The 14,494-nt window shown below is 47.8% G+C and overlaps 1 protein-coding gene across 16 annotated transcripts in view; it reads right to left on the bottom strand.

The window, feature by feature from the left end:
- Positions 1-14,494, bottom strand: part of RYR1 (ryanodine receptor 1) — a 207,866-nt gene that overhangs the window by 29,528 nt on the left and 163,844 nt on the right. For 11 of the 16 annotated variants that reach the window (XM_053401808.1, XM_053401813.1, XM_053401815.1 and 8 more), the window contains 5 exons: positions 11,999-12,072; positions 11,085-11,102; positions 3,639-3,719; positions 2,390-2,478; positions 925-1,053 (listed from right to left, as the gene is read on the bottom strand). In XM_053401808.1, the coding sequence (XP_053257783.1) occupies positions 925-1,053; positions 2,390-2,478; positions 3,639-3,719; positions 11,085-11,102; positions 11,999-12,072 (391 nt within the window). The remainder of the gene's footprint in view (positions 1-924; positions 1,054-2,389; positions 2,479-3,638; positions 3,720-11,084; positions 11,103-11,998; positions 12,073-14,494) is intronic. The other 5 variants (XM_053401811.1, XM_053401817.1, XM_053401818.1 and 2 more) reach the window with 1 other exon arrangement.

Raw genomic sequence — 14,494 nt, 5'->3', positions numbered from 1 at the left:
CAAGATGTTTGGCACCAGATTGGCTGCAGGAGTTGCTGGAAGGAGGCCTACAAGGCGCCACCCAACCATCTTAGGGACTCCACTCCGGATTTGTGTAGGATCAGAGATTTCCTTCTCATAGATGGGCTACCTTCCCAGGTAAAAAGGTAAAGGGACCCCTGACCATCAGGTCCAGTCGTGACCGACTCTCGGGTTGTGGTGCTCATCTCACTTTACTGGCCGAGGGAGCCGGCATACAGCTTCCGGGTCATGTGGCCAGCATGACTAAGCCGCTTCTGGCTAACCAGAGCAGCGCACGGAAACGCTGTTTACCTTCCCGCCGGAGCGGCACCTATTTATCTACTTGCACTTTGACGTGCTTTCGAACTGCTAGGTTGTCAAGAGCGGGGACCGAGCAATGGGAGCTCACCCCATCGCGGGGATTCGAACCGCCGACCTTCTGATCGGCAAGTCCTAGGCTCTGTGGTTTAACCCACAGCGCCACCCGCGTCCCTACCTTCCCAGGTAGATGAGCCTTATTTGCCTCTCACTTCCTTCTCCAGCATGTGCAGGAACTGCCTTCTTGACCGCTGTACTATTGGTCTTGTCCATTCAATCCACTGGAGCCTGTCTTTGAATGCAGGGGAAGTCCCTGACTCACTGTGGACTTGAGACCCATTGGCTGCTCTCACCTGATTTAGCTGGCCAGTCATAGCCATTTCCTGGGATGTGGCCCCTGTCGCCTGCTGACAGCTTCTAGGAGCCACAGGTGTGAGCTGAGTGCAGGGTGGCGAGGACCAAAGGTGGGCAAAGGGTCCCCTACCAGAGGTACTACCTCTTTCCCTAACACCCCATACCTCCAAAACACAACCCACTCTCTTCTTCTGGTTGCAATTTTTAAAACTGATTTTCAGGCAACAACAACAACAGTGGCAATAATAATACCTGGATGTACTCAGTGAGGCTGTTGAAGACCTGCTTGGCTACAGCCATGGCTTTGGAGAAGTTTCGCTTGCCCTGTTCATCAATGACGTCCTTGCCCGAGTAATACCAGTAGAAATCACTAATAGACTCCTGGCGATTTCCGTGGGTGGGAAAGAAATCGAAAGGTTACTTTGCCTGCCCCATTTTCCACTATCCCACTGCGTGCAAGGAACGCTCTCTGTGGCCAGAATAAAGGTAAAGGTAAAGGTACCCCTGACCATTAGGTCCAGTTGTGACCGACTCTGGGGTTGCGTTGCTCATCTCGCTCTATGGGCCGAGGGAGCCGGCGTTTGTCCCCAGACAGCTTCCGGGTCATGTGGCCAGCATGACTAAGCCACTTCTGGCGAACCAGAGCAGCGCACGGAAACGCTGTTTACCTTCCCACCGGAGCGGTACCTATTTATTTGCACTTTGACGTGCTTTCAAACTGCTAGGTTGGCAGGAGCAGGGACCGAACAACGGGAGCTCACACCATTGCGGGGATTCGAACCGCCAACCTTCTGATCGGCAAGTCCTAGGCTCTGTGGTTTAACCCACAGCACCACCCACGTCCCAGGTGGCCAGAATATGAAGATGCTAAATCCGAGATGAAGTGTGTGATCCTACTGGCAGACTTGGTTGTCAATACTTCCTATTTTATGGCCTGATCCAGCTTTCCCCAACCTGGTGCCCCCCAGATGCTCTGGACTGCAACTCCCACCAGCCCCACCTAGGACTTCCAACTCTCAAGGGCTGCCCGTTAGTGGAGGGCTTTTAGTTCAGGCCTCACTAAGCAGGCCTCACTCGTTACAAGCTGTGCTGGTTTCAAGTACGGTATGATCGCATCTCACGTGGGGTTCGGTGCTAAGGGTTCTGTGTATATGCAAAAACATGTATACTCAAAACCTTGGAACAGCCCCCACAAGAGCATCTTGGGGCTTCTGCAGCCGATGCACCATGATCCCTGGAGGCTCTAGTGAGATCTCACTGGGCAGTCTAAGTTCCTGCGAGATCTTGTGTGAAGCATCCCAGACCTTGCACACCTTTTTGCACTGAGTTTTGCCAGCACAGAAAGAGCTTTTAAGCTCTCCACCTCGCTTGCCAGTTAAACTTGTGGGATTTCAACCAGCAGCCTTCAACCACGTGTAGCTGAAACCCCTCGAGTCAAATGCGCATAAGATGCGGTCATACCATATTCTGGTGCCAAGGGCAGAGTGCCTCTGGGCGCAAGAAGACCTTTCCCCCGAAGAAGAGTACATTTTGAAATAATAAAAAAAAGGTAAGGGCCTTGCAGGTGACGAACCAGATTCTCAGACTTTTAAGGTTTGCAGAAGCAGGCTGAAATTCTGGTCAGCTCAAGGGCTGAAGTGCAGCTGTATCTGAGTCTTAGGCTTTGACAGAACTGTCACTTCCTGAGCCAGATTTGGCCTGGCATGAAAACACCCACCTGCAGACGCAGAAGGTAGTCAACAGTGCAGATGATAATGTTGATGGTGGTCGTGTTCCCTGTCTGTGTCCGCAGGTAGTTCTGGAAGTCTGGAGTAAAAAGGGAGGAGGGTGAGAAGGAAGGGACACTTCCTTCCGCTGACAATATCTTGGTTCTCCTACCCCCACCCCAAAACCCCACCTTTATATTTGCAGCAACCCTTAGCAGTAAGCCAATGCATCGTATGTGATGTCAAGTGCTGGACAGGTAGCGACACAGCAGCAGAAAGCAGGATTTAACTTCCCATGCTTTAGATGATGCATGGAGAGTTCAGTCCTGCCCAGTTAAGACTTGTTAGAAGGTTCTTTGGGGGGGGGCGGGAACTGGCTGGTGCACTGGAACCTTGCAGAAAGCAGGATTGAGCCCCCTGCATTTCAACTGGTGTGCTGGGAGTTCAATTCTGCGTGGTTCAGGCGTGCTAGTGGGATGGGGGAAACTGGCTGGCATGCCCGAACCCTGCAGATGTGCAAGGAGTTTAATCCTGATTAACCTCTTCCCAACCTCCAAGGATCAACTTTGACAGGTGAGTGGGACAGCACACCTGTTGATCAGTCAATATGGCGTCAATATGATTGACAGGGTGTTGCTGCTCTTACTCACCTGTCAAAGTCAGTCCGCCAAGCGGGAAAATGGCATGACAAACTGTTAGAGTATATTGAACTGGCTAGATTAACAGTGGCAATTAGAGATCACACTAGACAAGAATTTCAAAAAGCATGGGGAAAGTGCAGAGAATACTTCACAAAACAGTGCCCTAAAATTCATACCTGGACTTGTTTCGATTAATGTCTGCAGGAGACTTTGTGGATATTTAAGTTATAATTAGAAAAATCTTAACAATTATTCATAAAGGAAACAGCTTATAAGAAGTAAATAAGGATGCCAGAAACAGGATAAAGGAAGTCTTTTATTTGGTTGTTTGTATTGCTGTATGTTATGCTTGTTGTCTGTTATGTTTGTGTCTGATGGGGGTGGATTTCTGTGTTGGCGGGGTGGGGGGTTTGTGCTATGTTGTAAATAAAATTTCCAATAAAGAAATATTTTTTAAAAAGAAAAGAAAAGTTCCCTGCCCCTGACACTCCACGCACCCTTTCCATTAGGCCCCAACCATCCTGCCCTCCCCTGCCCTGTGTATTCTCCTATTCCCCTCCCTCTATCGACTCCATCAGCTCCAGTTTTGGAAGCCCTCTGGGTGGCATGTGGAACCTACCATTGTTGTGTCCTTCGCACAGGAGCTGCAGGAACCGGAAGAGGTCCTGTGTAAACAGATCGTCCGCCATCACCTTCTCTCCTAGAGCAGGGGAGGGGTCAAGGGAAGAGAGAGAACTGGCCAACGTTAGCAGCAGCAACACGGAGAGAGGAGGAAAAGAAAGGAGTTGGGAATGGCGGCAGGGTGAGGGGGGGTTGGGGTGAATGGGGCAGGGGAGAAATGTGCGGTTAGTAGAAAACGGGGGTTCTCCAACGCTGGGCTTGAGAAAGGGGGGTGGTTTTCGGGCAAGGCAATCCACACGGCAAACAAGGATGCTGCACACAGATCAAGGGGCCGCCCTGCAGGCCTCACTCTGGATGTTGTTATTATTATTATTATTATTATTATTATTATTATTATTATTATTATAAATTATATACCGTCCTTCATCAAGAGCTCCCAGGGCAGAGTACAACATTAAAAACGCATTACAGAACACCAATGATAAAAACATAATAAAAAAGTATACTGACAGGCCGCCTAATAATAAAATACAGTCATACCTTGGAAGTCAAACGAAATCCGTTCCGGATGTCTATTCGACTTCCAAAACATTTGGAAACCAAAGCACGGCTTCTGATTGGCTGCAGGAAACTCCTGCAGCCAATCGGAAGCCGCAGAAGCCCTGTCGGATGTTCGGCTTCCAAAAATAGTTCACAAACCCAGAACAGTCACTTCTGGGTTTGCGGCGTTTGGGAGCCAAGAACTAAGCTGTTCGAAAACCAAGGTACGACTGTAGTCATCATAATAAAATAGTCATCAGAATAACTATTTATTAATAGCTAGTTAGGGGCTAGGTCCTCACTGAAGATGGTCAATAAGGAGCGTCTGAGCCTGAATTAAGGGCGCTGGGGCACCGATTCCTTGTTTCAAGGGATGCTTGTTGGAATAAAAAAACTACTTGTTGTCTAACCTGGATGTCTGCACGCCCCCTGAAGGAGCAGGTTCACAGTTCACGACTGCTTCTGGATCCAGCTCTTGCCTCAGTCGTTCATGCACTGGGTACTTCAAGGCTGGAGTGCTGTAACACGCTCTATGTGGGGCTTCCCTCACACTTTTCCTGGAAGCTGCAGTTAGTGCGGAATGCTGCAGCATGATTGCTGACAGGAATGAGGCCTTGTCGGCACAGAACACCCGTGCCAAAGATCTGCACCGGTTTCTGATTTGCTACTGGGCCAAGTTCAATGTGTTACCATCAGCGTATGAAAACCTTTAAGAACTCAGGTCCAGTTTACCCAGGAGGTCGTCTTATCCCTCATGGGCCCAACCGGTGGAATTGGCTCTACTACAGGTGCCACATAATACCAGTTCCACATTTGCAAGAACCATTTGTGTGGCCTTTGGAACTCCCTGCCTATGGAGCCCTGTATGTTCCTGTTTAGACAAGCCAAACCTGGATTCTTATAAATTGAGTTAATTTTAACCTTAGCATTTAAACTTCCATACGTTTTAAATCTTGCTTTATTTTATTGCTTCATCTTTTTGCAAACCGCTTTGAGGTTGTTGTTGTTTTGTATTACCATCCAGCGGGGTATACATTCTATGAAATAAACGAATAAGCACAAGAGAGCTGATCTACCCAGGAGTAGGATTCTATTATTAACTTATTAATTAATTGCATTTGTATACTGCCCTATATACCCCAGGTCTCTGGACAGTTCGCAGGATAAAAAAAATATCACAATATAAAAACACAAAATACATAATCAAAAGAAAAACACAATCCAATAACCTCCCACCTCCACAACACATTTTTAAAGGGCATTGAATTTCAATCAGCCAAAGGCCTTGTTAAAGCGGAACATTTCTGACTAGCGCCCAAAGGTATATAATTCTCGGCTTAATGATCCACATGGGTTGGAAGAGAGCGGTGCTTGTTTGAAAGCTCCCCCCACCTATTCTTGGTGGGGAGCTGGACCAGAGTGAGGACTGCAGCGGCCGACCAAAACTTAGTAGGATCACAAAGTGCCATGCATTTGGTTAGGGGATCTCGTGGCTCCATTGTGTAGGGAGGGTAGAGTTTGTGTCTGGGATATTGCTTCCGGGGGGGAAAGGGTTATTTAGGCTATCTGTGACATTCCAGCAAAGGCTCAATGTCAACAGATAAAGTCCTTTGCAAAATCCCTGCATGCCTACTGCTGGAGGTTACATATTTTAGTGGGGAGCAGGTGTTGAGACTGGGAGTGCCAGAGTGTATGCAGGCAGATGAGAGTAGTTCGGTTCAACACAATTAGCATAAACGACCGGTTTATTCTATCCGGGTTTGTTTGTTTGTTGTTGTTGTTTAAAAAACCTGTGCACCCACGGCCAAATTTTGAAGTGTAGTTTTGGGACAAGCCATTTTTTTGTGGAAAACACAACCTGAGTAAAACAGAAAGTAAGGACTTGACGTGGTGCAAAGGTGAAATAAATTCCAATGGACCAGAATAACGTGAGAGCAGTGGACAGACACGGAACTGCGATGACGAAGAATTAAGAATAGAAGTTGGAGGAGAGTGAGTGTAAGAGACCCAGGATGTGGCCCCCATCCTTGTGGGTTAATAGAATTAGTTGCAGAAGGTCAGCGACCAGTTCACACCACCCGTTCTGTGGCATTGGTCATTAATGAAGATATGAATCCAGCGGCACGGGGAGGGCAAGAATGGTGGATGGGTCTCCCATTCACAAGAAACACCCCCTTCCCCTTCCATTCCTCCGGGTGGATTCATATTAGCCCACCTGGCATTAATGACCAGCCCCTTTTCCATTTTTCTTCTTCTTCATGAAGTTGCCTCCTCCACTTCATGGATGAAGCCAAGTCAATCACCTGATATCTTCCCCCTCTGGCATTGTCTTCCCTTTGTGATGGGGCAATCGTGGCGCTCGGGACGGGGCTGGGGTTGGGCGTGGGGATATTGAAAGGACAGGAAGAGGTGGTGCCCAAAATCATCCCGATAAGGCTTGTTTTATCTGAGGCTCACAATGAGAATCAAAATAGGCTCCAAGGCACCCTTTCCCGAAAAGCAGGCACCCTCTGGACGTTTTGGAGAAGAATTCACACCAGCTGGCATGGGCTGATGGGAGTTTTAATTCAAAACATCTGGAAGGCACCAGGTCAGAGTGCCCTGGAGCACTAAAAAGAGATAAACAGGACAACATAGTTGCTACAAGGACAGCAGAGACACCGTGACTCTAGAGCACAGAACAAGAGTAAAGCAAATGTACTACAGTAAGGGCTCGTCTACACTTCCTTTTGTGTTGCTGTCTGCTCCAATTTGGCAGTAAGATGCATGCTTTCCTGGGACAAGAGGTGGGGCAAAAAACAAAACCTGCAAATTTCATACCTGTGCCTAGAAATGCAACACAAAAGGAAGTGTGGTTGAGCCCTAAGTGATTATAGGGAGGCTCACAAACAGCAGCATGTATAACACAGAGGAACTATTATGAGAGATCACAAAGCATTAAGTGACAAAGGAACAGAAGTGTTACACAGGCAGCCAAAGAAAGAAACAGGTTGCATCCACATCATACAATTAATTGATTCTTATTCCACTTTAACCACCACAGAAAATCATGGGAACCATAGTCTGTTAAGAGTGCTGGTAATTGTAGGTTTGTGAGGTCAGCACCCTCTGCAAACTACAGTTGCCAGGATTCTCCATGGCTGTTGAAGTGCTGTGCTTCAAATGTATGGTGTTGATGTGACCACAACTGCTACAAGGATACCATGGGCTTTCTCTGTGAAAAACCGCTCTTTAAAGCTCAATTGGAGCAAATGGCGATCTGTTGAAGACTCACGTTGACGTTTGCTCTGATTGAGTGCTCAAAAGTGGGTTTTTTCAGGGCCTACAACTCCCATGATCCCTAGCTAACAGGACCAGTGGCCAGGGATGATGGGAATTGCAGTCCAAAACATCTGGAACAAGTTACTACAAGGATGACTTACAGATGAATGAAAAGAACAATATACAGTAGTCAATAGGAGACTACTACTAGGACAGCACTTTCACCCAAGAAAAACGGTCAAGTCAGACCTTACAACATTAAACAAGAGTTTAATATACTGTATAAACAGAGGGCTTAGCCGCACTTCCTCTTGTCCCGCTGCTTTGGCCCTGGGAGGAAAACCGCTCTTTAGAACTCAATCGGAGCAAAAGGCAATTCTGGTCCCCTCCCCCCCAATTTGACATTTGCTCCCTATCTTGTACTAAATAGTGGGTTTTCCCTTGGAAAGGAGTGGGCCAAGGAGAAAAGGGCTTGGACCCATGCTTTGTAGGCGAGGGACAAACGGACTTGTGGACGAGGCCAGAGTTACTAAAAGGACAATCCAGCTCCATCTTAGCATACCCAAAGGCAGCATGTGGTTATTGGGAGTGAAGTACACCATCCCTACAAATATTTTATGATTTTATTGCACATGTATTCTGCAGCATCTTATGAGCAAAAATCACCAAAGCAGTCATTACAAAATTGCCACACTGCTAATAAAGAGGTTGACTTTACTATGGTGCTACTAACTGGTTATTCTATAGTGCACTTTGAAGTATCTGACTCTGAAGATGCTCAACCATTACAATATAGTTTGGTTACATCATCATCATCATCATCATTATTACAGTCGTACCTCGGAAGTCGAACAGAATCCGTTCTGGAAGTCCGTTCGACTTCCAAAACGTTCAGAGAAACCAAGGCGCAGCTTCCGATTGCGGAAGCAGCGTCAGATGTTCAGGTTCCAAAGAACAAACTGGAACACTCACTTCCGGGTTTGTGGCGTTTGGGAGCCAAAACGTTCGAGTCGCAAGGTGTTCATCAACCGAGGTACGACTGTATTCATTAATCACCTTCTAAACCACTGTCTCAAGGTGATCTACATATAAGATAATTTTTAAAAAAGTTTACACTCCCCAAACTATAAAGATGATGTGTAGCCATCACAAGCACTACATGTTTAATTTTTAAAAGTATCATTAGCACCTTGTCATTGTTGTAGACCCCAAGATGCTCATTCTAACCCTGCATTTACTGGGATAATGAAGATGTTACAACGTGTTTACCAAAGAAGGCATCACAACAAGTATATCACACTTCAACTCGGCAACATTTCCACACCACAGGGCTACTGCTCAGTTATTATGTCATGATGACACTCACACATACCCCACAGATATAAAGCACGGTACACACGACCCTTTTCAATATATGAAACTACAGGACATGCCTACATAGATACTAAGAAAAACCACGTTTCTGCAGCAAATTATTACAAAGACCCGGCATTCCTTACTGAAGAACTTGTTGCAACAACACAACCAGACAGTTATGCTTACACCTTGAATTGTTACTATTCCATGTACAGGTAACACAGACTGAGGTCACATTTGCTGAGTAACTAGGCCAGGGTTTCCTAAACTTGGGTCTGCAGCTGGTGTTGGGACTACAACTGCCATCATCTTTGGGTAGCAGGACTAGCGATGATGGGAACTGTGGTCCAAAAAACAGCTGGAGACCCAAGTTTGGGAAACCCTGAACTAGTCTCTCGCTACAAGCAGAGTGGAGCCCAGGAGAAGGGTCAGAAATGGTGTGTCTACACTTGACCCCACTGCAAATTGGCCGGGAGGGCAATGTTTTCAGGGGCGGAGATGGTGGATTCTGACCAACATCTTATTGGCTACTCCAGGTTGACAGAAGCCCAGCAGGGTGGCTTCCTGGGGACCTTTACAAGGTCAAATACTTTTCTTTTTTGAGGGGTGGGATGGGAGGGGAGTGTTGGTATATTTATAAGAGCACAAGCCTGGAGACCACGATGAAAGCGTTTGGGTGGGTGAAGGGTGTGCAGTTAGTTGTGCTCAGCACCAATGGTGCGTGTGTGTGGGAAACGGGTGGCCTTTGGAAGGGTTGAGGTTTCTTTTGCAGTTGGAGGGCATGCGCCAGATAAGAGCTGAGAGACAGAGACTATCCCTGGCTGGCCCCACCCCACCCGAGACTGATCAGAACCCCCTCCAGCCAGCCGGGCAATGAGGGGTGGGAGAAAAGGCTGACATGGGGTTTAATGGAGGGTGTGCTTGCTCTGGTCCTGGTGGCATCTTCAGAAGAAGGCCAGGGAACTCTCCAAGGTATTGGAGATTTCCCCACTCTCCCGCAACGGGAGAAAAAGAGAACAGGGATACTGCCCTGTTCTTCCTCTCTTTAGCCAGATTGCGACTTGAAAGCAAAAGCTTCTCTGGTGCCACCACTCGAAGGACACAGCTCTGAAGTCGTCTAACCTCTCAGGCCTCCGTGTCACCCTAGGACAAAACAACGCCAGCCTGCCCAATCCTAGAGATATAAATTAATAGAATTGTGGAGCTGGATCCTGACGATCCACTGGTCCAATCTCTTGCAATGCAGGAATATGCAGGTGTCTTATACCGGAACTGAACCTGCAACCTTGGTGTTATCAGCATGACACTCTACCTAGCTGAGCTATCCTGGCTATCTATCCAGGCATTCCTCTCTTGCTTAGCCAACAGACAACATACCTCCTGCTTGCTACGCTTCAAACCCCTGAGCCTTGCAGCACAGAATGCTGGATCAGGCCTAGCTATGTGGCTGGTGACTGGGGGCGGCTGCCAAGACCACATAACACCGGTCTTGAAAGACCTACATTGGCTCCCAGTACGTTTCCGAGCACAATTCAAAGTGTTGGTGCTGACCTTTAAAGCCCTAAACGGTCTCGGCCTAGTATATCTGAAGGAGCGTCTCCACCCCCATCATTCTGCCCGGACGCTGAGGTCCAGCACTGAGGGCCTTCTGGCAGTTCCCTCATTGCGAGAAGCAAAGCTACAGGGAACCAGGCAGAGGGCCTTCTCGGTAGTGGCGCCCTCCCATCAGATGTCAAAGAGATAAACAACTACCTGGCATTCAGAAGAAATCTGAAGGCAGTCTTGTTTAGGGAAGTTTTTAATGTGTGACATTTTAATGTATTTTTAATCTTTGCTGGTAGCTGCCCAGAATGGCTGGAGAAACCCAGCCAGGTGGGCGGGGTACAAATAAATTATTATTATTATTATTATTATTATTATTATTATTATTATTATTATTATTCTAGCATGTTGATATTGAGGCAGCCACCCAGATGCCTTGTGAGGACTTGGGCCTACAGCGGTTTCCATCAACAGGCCTTTCAGTAATATTAGTGCCTCTGAACCTGAAGGCAGATCATAGCCAACACCTTCCAGATGCCCAGGACCTAACGGAGCACCGCGCACTAAGCCAGGGCAGCAGGGGATGGGGGTTCTGATCAGTTTTCAGCCTTGAACCCATCAGGTTAGAAAGAGAAACTGGCAAAACTAAATAAATAAACCAGGCCAAGAAACTGACCATTAAAAGGGAAAGGGGGGAAAAGTTAACCCAAAGCAAAACTTAACCCAAAGCAAAAGGATTATTTACCACTTTCACGAATGATGACTGAGGGAGGGGCATCAGTGACACCAGGAGAGGGGTGGGGGAGGGAAGAGAAGGAGGGAGGGGGAGAGAGGAGGTGAGTGCAACACGTCACAGCAAAGAAGGAAAAGGAGATGATTAAAAAAAGTAAAAGTCAAAAAACAAAACCCAGCGTGTATTAAAACGACATTAATGTGGAATGAGACCAGAGAACCCGAGGTGAAGTGAGTCGGGTGGGTTGTCAGGGAGGTGAGAGTCCATTATTGATTTGTGAAATCTCAATTAATCCACGTCTCACCAGGAGGAAGCTGTGAACACAAAGAGAAGATGCGCAGAGCACTGGGAAGGAGGAGGCTACCGGGGTGGGGGGAGAGGGAACCAACCCTGGGCCAGGATCGTGCCCAGTCAAATCCTGGCCCCCAGCATTCCTGTGGGACTGAAACCTTTAACTCGCGCCCCTTCCAAGGGATGGGGAGAGAACCCAGAGCGCATAGTTGGCCAGCCCAGCTAGAAAGCCCCCGTTGCGCAGAGGCATGAATTAGCCATGCCCAGGAGGCAAGGCTTTTGAATCAGCCCCCAGGCTCCCTCCCTGCCTCCCCACAACAACCCATAGGCCACTCTGCTTCAGGGGCCAAGAGGAGGAAAAGGGTTTCCCAGCAAATGAACCAGAAGCTGGAGGCAGGTTTCTAAAAAGGAGTATTTTGGGGCCATTGTAAAAAATAAGTTGGTGGGTGGCACTGGGGTGTCAGCAGCCATTGTGAGCAGCAAGCACTGACAGGGGGCTGCCTTTTGGAGGGGGCAGAAGGAGGTTGCCCTGCCCAACCGCCCTGTGGGGCAGGAGAGCCGATAGAAATAGGATGGCCTAGTCGCCTGGAAGCCTTGCTGCAGAGCCTCCAAGTGGGGGGCGGGCGGGGACTTACTCGTTCCGTCCTCCGTCACCATTCCCAAGCCTTCAGCTTTGTTTTGCCTCTCAAAGGCGTTGAGGTCCAGCACACTGTGGAAAAAGAGGAGAGAGGGCGAAGGTCAGCAGAGCCAGCCAACGGGAGATGTCAGGAAGCAGGTCAGAAATAACTCACACGGCTTCAGCAAAGCTACCGTATTTTTCACACCATAGGGCGCACCGGACCATAGGGCACACCTAGTTTTTAGACGGGGAAATCAATTAAAAAAAAACTTCCGCCCCCCAGCCCCAAAGAGCAGCGTACAGGCTGCGCACAACCTCTCCCTGCTGGAGGGGTTGCGCGCGGCTATGGCACACGCCAAGGCAGCCAGCGGGATGGATCGTGCTGGCTGTTTTGGCTTCCTCTTTAGCCCCCGCAACCTCTCCCTGCTGGGAGAGGCTGCGTGGAGCTAAAGAAGCCATAGCCCCGTGCAGCCTCTCCCTGCACAAGCCTGCATTCGCTTCACAGGACGCACACACATTTCCCCTCAATTTTTGGAGGGGAAAAACTGCATCCAATGGAGCAAAAAATACGGTAACTCTTTTTTCAAAGAAACAAGGCGGCCCAGGAGGGCAGACCTAGAGAGCACAGCAAGCCTTAGATACGATAATCTTTATTATCATTGTCCCATACAGAAACAACGAAATTGAAAATCTACATCAGACATGCAGAAACCCACAAGCCTGCTATCCCAGCCTGGTTAGCCCCCCAAAAATCTGATACCCCATAATTAAATACAATATACTCCCATAGAGACTACCTTACACTGCGTTTAAAACCATAATCGCATTTGGATGGAAACTGTTTCTCAGGCGGCTAGTCCTAGTCTTTATAACCCTGTACCTTCTTCCAGAAGGCAGAAGCTAAAAGAGATCATTTCCGGGGTGCACACTATCCTGCGCTATCTCTGCAGCTTTCTTATGGCACCTGGAAGCGTAGATTTGATCCAAGGTGGGAAGAGTGCACCCAATTATTCTTTCTGCAGTCTTTACAACCCTGGACAGCATTGTTTTTTCCCTGACCGTGCAGCTCCCAAACCACACACAGAGACCATAAGTTAATACACTCTCAACAGTACAATGGTAAAATGCCATCAACAGGTCCTTTGAGAGGTTGTTTTTCTGGAGGATTCTCAGAAAGTATAACCTCTGCTGTGCTCTCTTCATCAAGTCTTTGCTGTTCTCTCCCCAGGTCAGGTCATCTTTCAACTCCATTCCCAGAAATCGAAACACCGAGACCTGTTCCACACACTTCCCCTCAATAATAAGTGGCTGAATATTCAGTTCACATTTCCTAAAGTCCACAATAATCTCTTTTGTTTTCTTTAAGTTAAGGAGTAAGTTGTTTTTCCTGCACCACTCCCCCAACTGCTCAACTTCCTTCCCATAGGCCACCTCCCCCTCTCCAGCCGTGATTAAACCAACCACCATTGTATCATCTGCAAACTTAATGATCTTATTACTGGGGTATTTGGGGGCACAGTCAGCTGTACAGAGCATATATAAAAGCCTTCCTGGCAGAACCTGTCCTTATGAGGCAGTTGTGGGGACTGAAGGTCCTTGCCTTCCCACAACTCCCTAAGCCACCTCCTCCGATTCTTTCCGAAACAATCTGAGGCTTCGTTGTCTTGTCTGTCTTTGCTCCATTCTCTTCATCCCTCTTCTGGTCCTGGGAGACTAAACCCCGTTATACCTCCTCCTCCCGGTCTTCTCCCTCTGACCACTCATTGTCATCCCACCACCACTCCCTGGGCTCTGAGCCTTCCTCCCTTCGGGGTTCCCCAGCTGGTGCCTCCTTCTACTTCCTTTGCCTCCAGCCAGTCCATGACTGGAGAGCCGAAGAAGTCGGAGGGCCAAAAGACAGTAACTGCAGCAACAGCTGGAATGGAATCGTCACAGGATTCTGGCTACAGCACAAATGTATTGCAGTTTCAAAGTTCTGGGTCAGACTATATGTGGCTCAGCAGCTACCAGCAAGCCTGTCATGTTCAGCACCGTATGTGCGTGGTGTCTCATTATTTTTAAACTGTTTATTTAGCTAAGAAACAAATGAAAACATTCTCATATTTCTTTAGTTTCTTTGCAACTCAGGCTTGCAGGTTGAAGGCTCTGAAAGGCAAAAAATATGACTTTGATCATATATGGTGCTGCGTTACCTCTTATGAGAATAAATCTAGTCACACAGTAAATGTTCCATTGACCCATGGCAATTTTCAGAGTGACTCTTTAAATTAATATACTTTACCTTACATTACACTATCACAACACTTGCGCTGTGAATCTGTTTTCTGTTAATGTTGCCACTATGGTTGTTACCTGTGTGTTTTGAAAAGCCTCAGGCTTGTTTGTAGGCTAGTTCCAGACAGTACTTTGAAACACAGTTCCATTCGCTGGACACTGACGCCTACAATTCTAACATTTTGCCATCTGCTGAAAACGTTCCAGTTTTGCCAAGCATTCTTTAGAAAATTAATTT

The sequence above is a fragment of the Podarcis raffonei genome, chromosome 8, assembly GCF_027172205.1.
Source record: "Podarcis raffonei isolate rPodRaf1 chromosome 8, rPodRaf1.pri, whole genome shotgun sequence".
NCBI lineage: Eukaryota > Metazoa > Chordata > Lepidosauria > Squamata > Lacertidae > Podarcis > Podarcis raffonei.
This window is presented reverse-complemented; position numbering and strand designations above follow the sequence as displayed.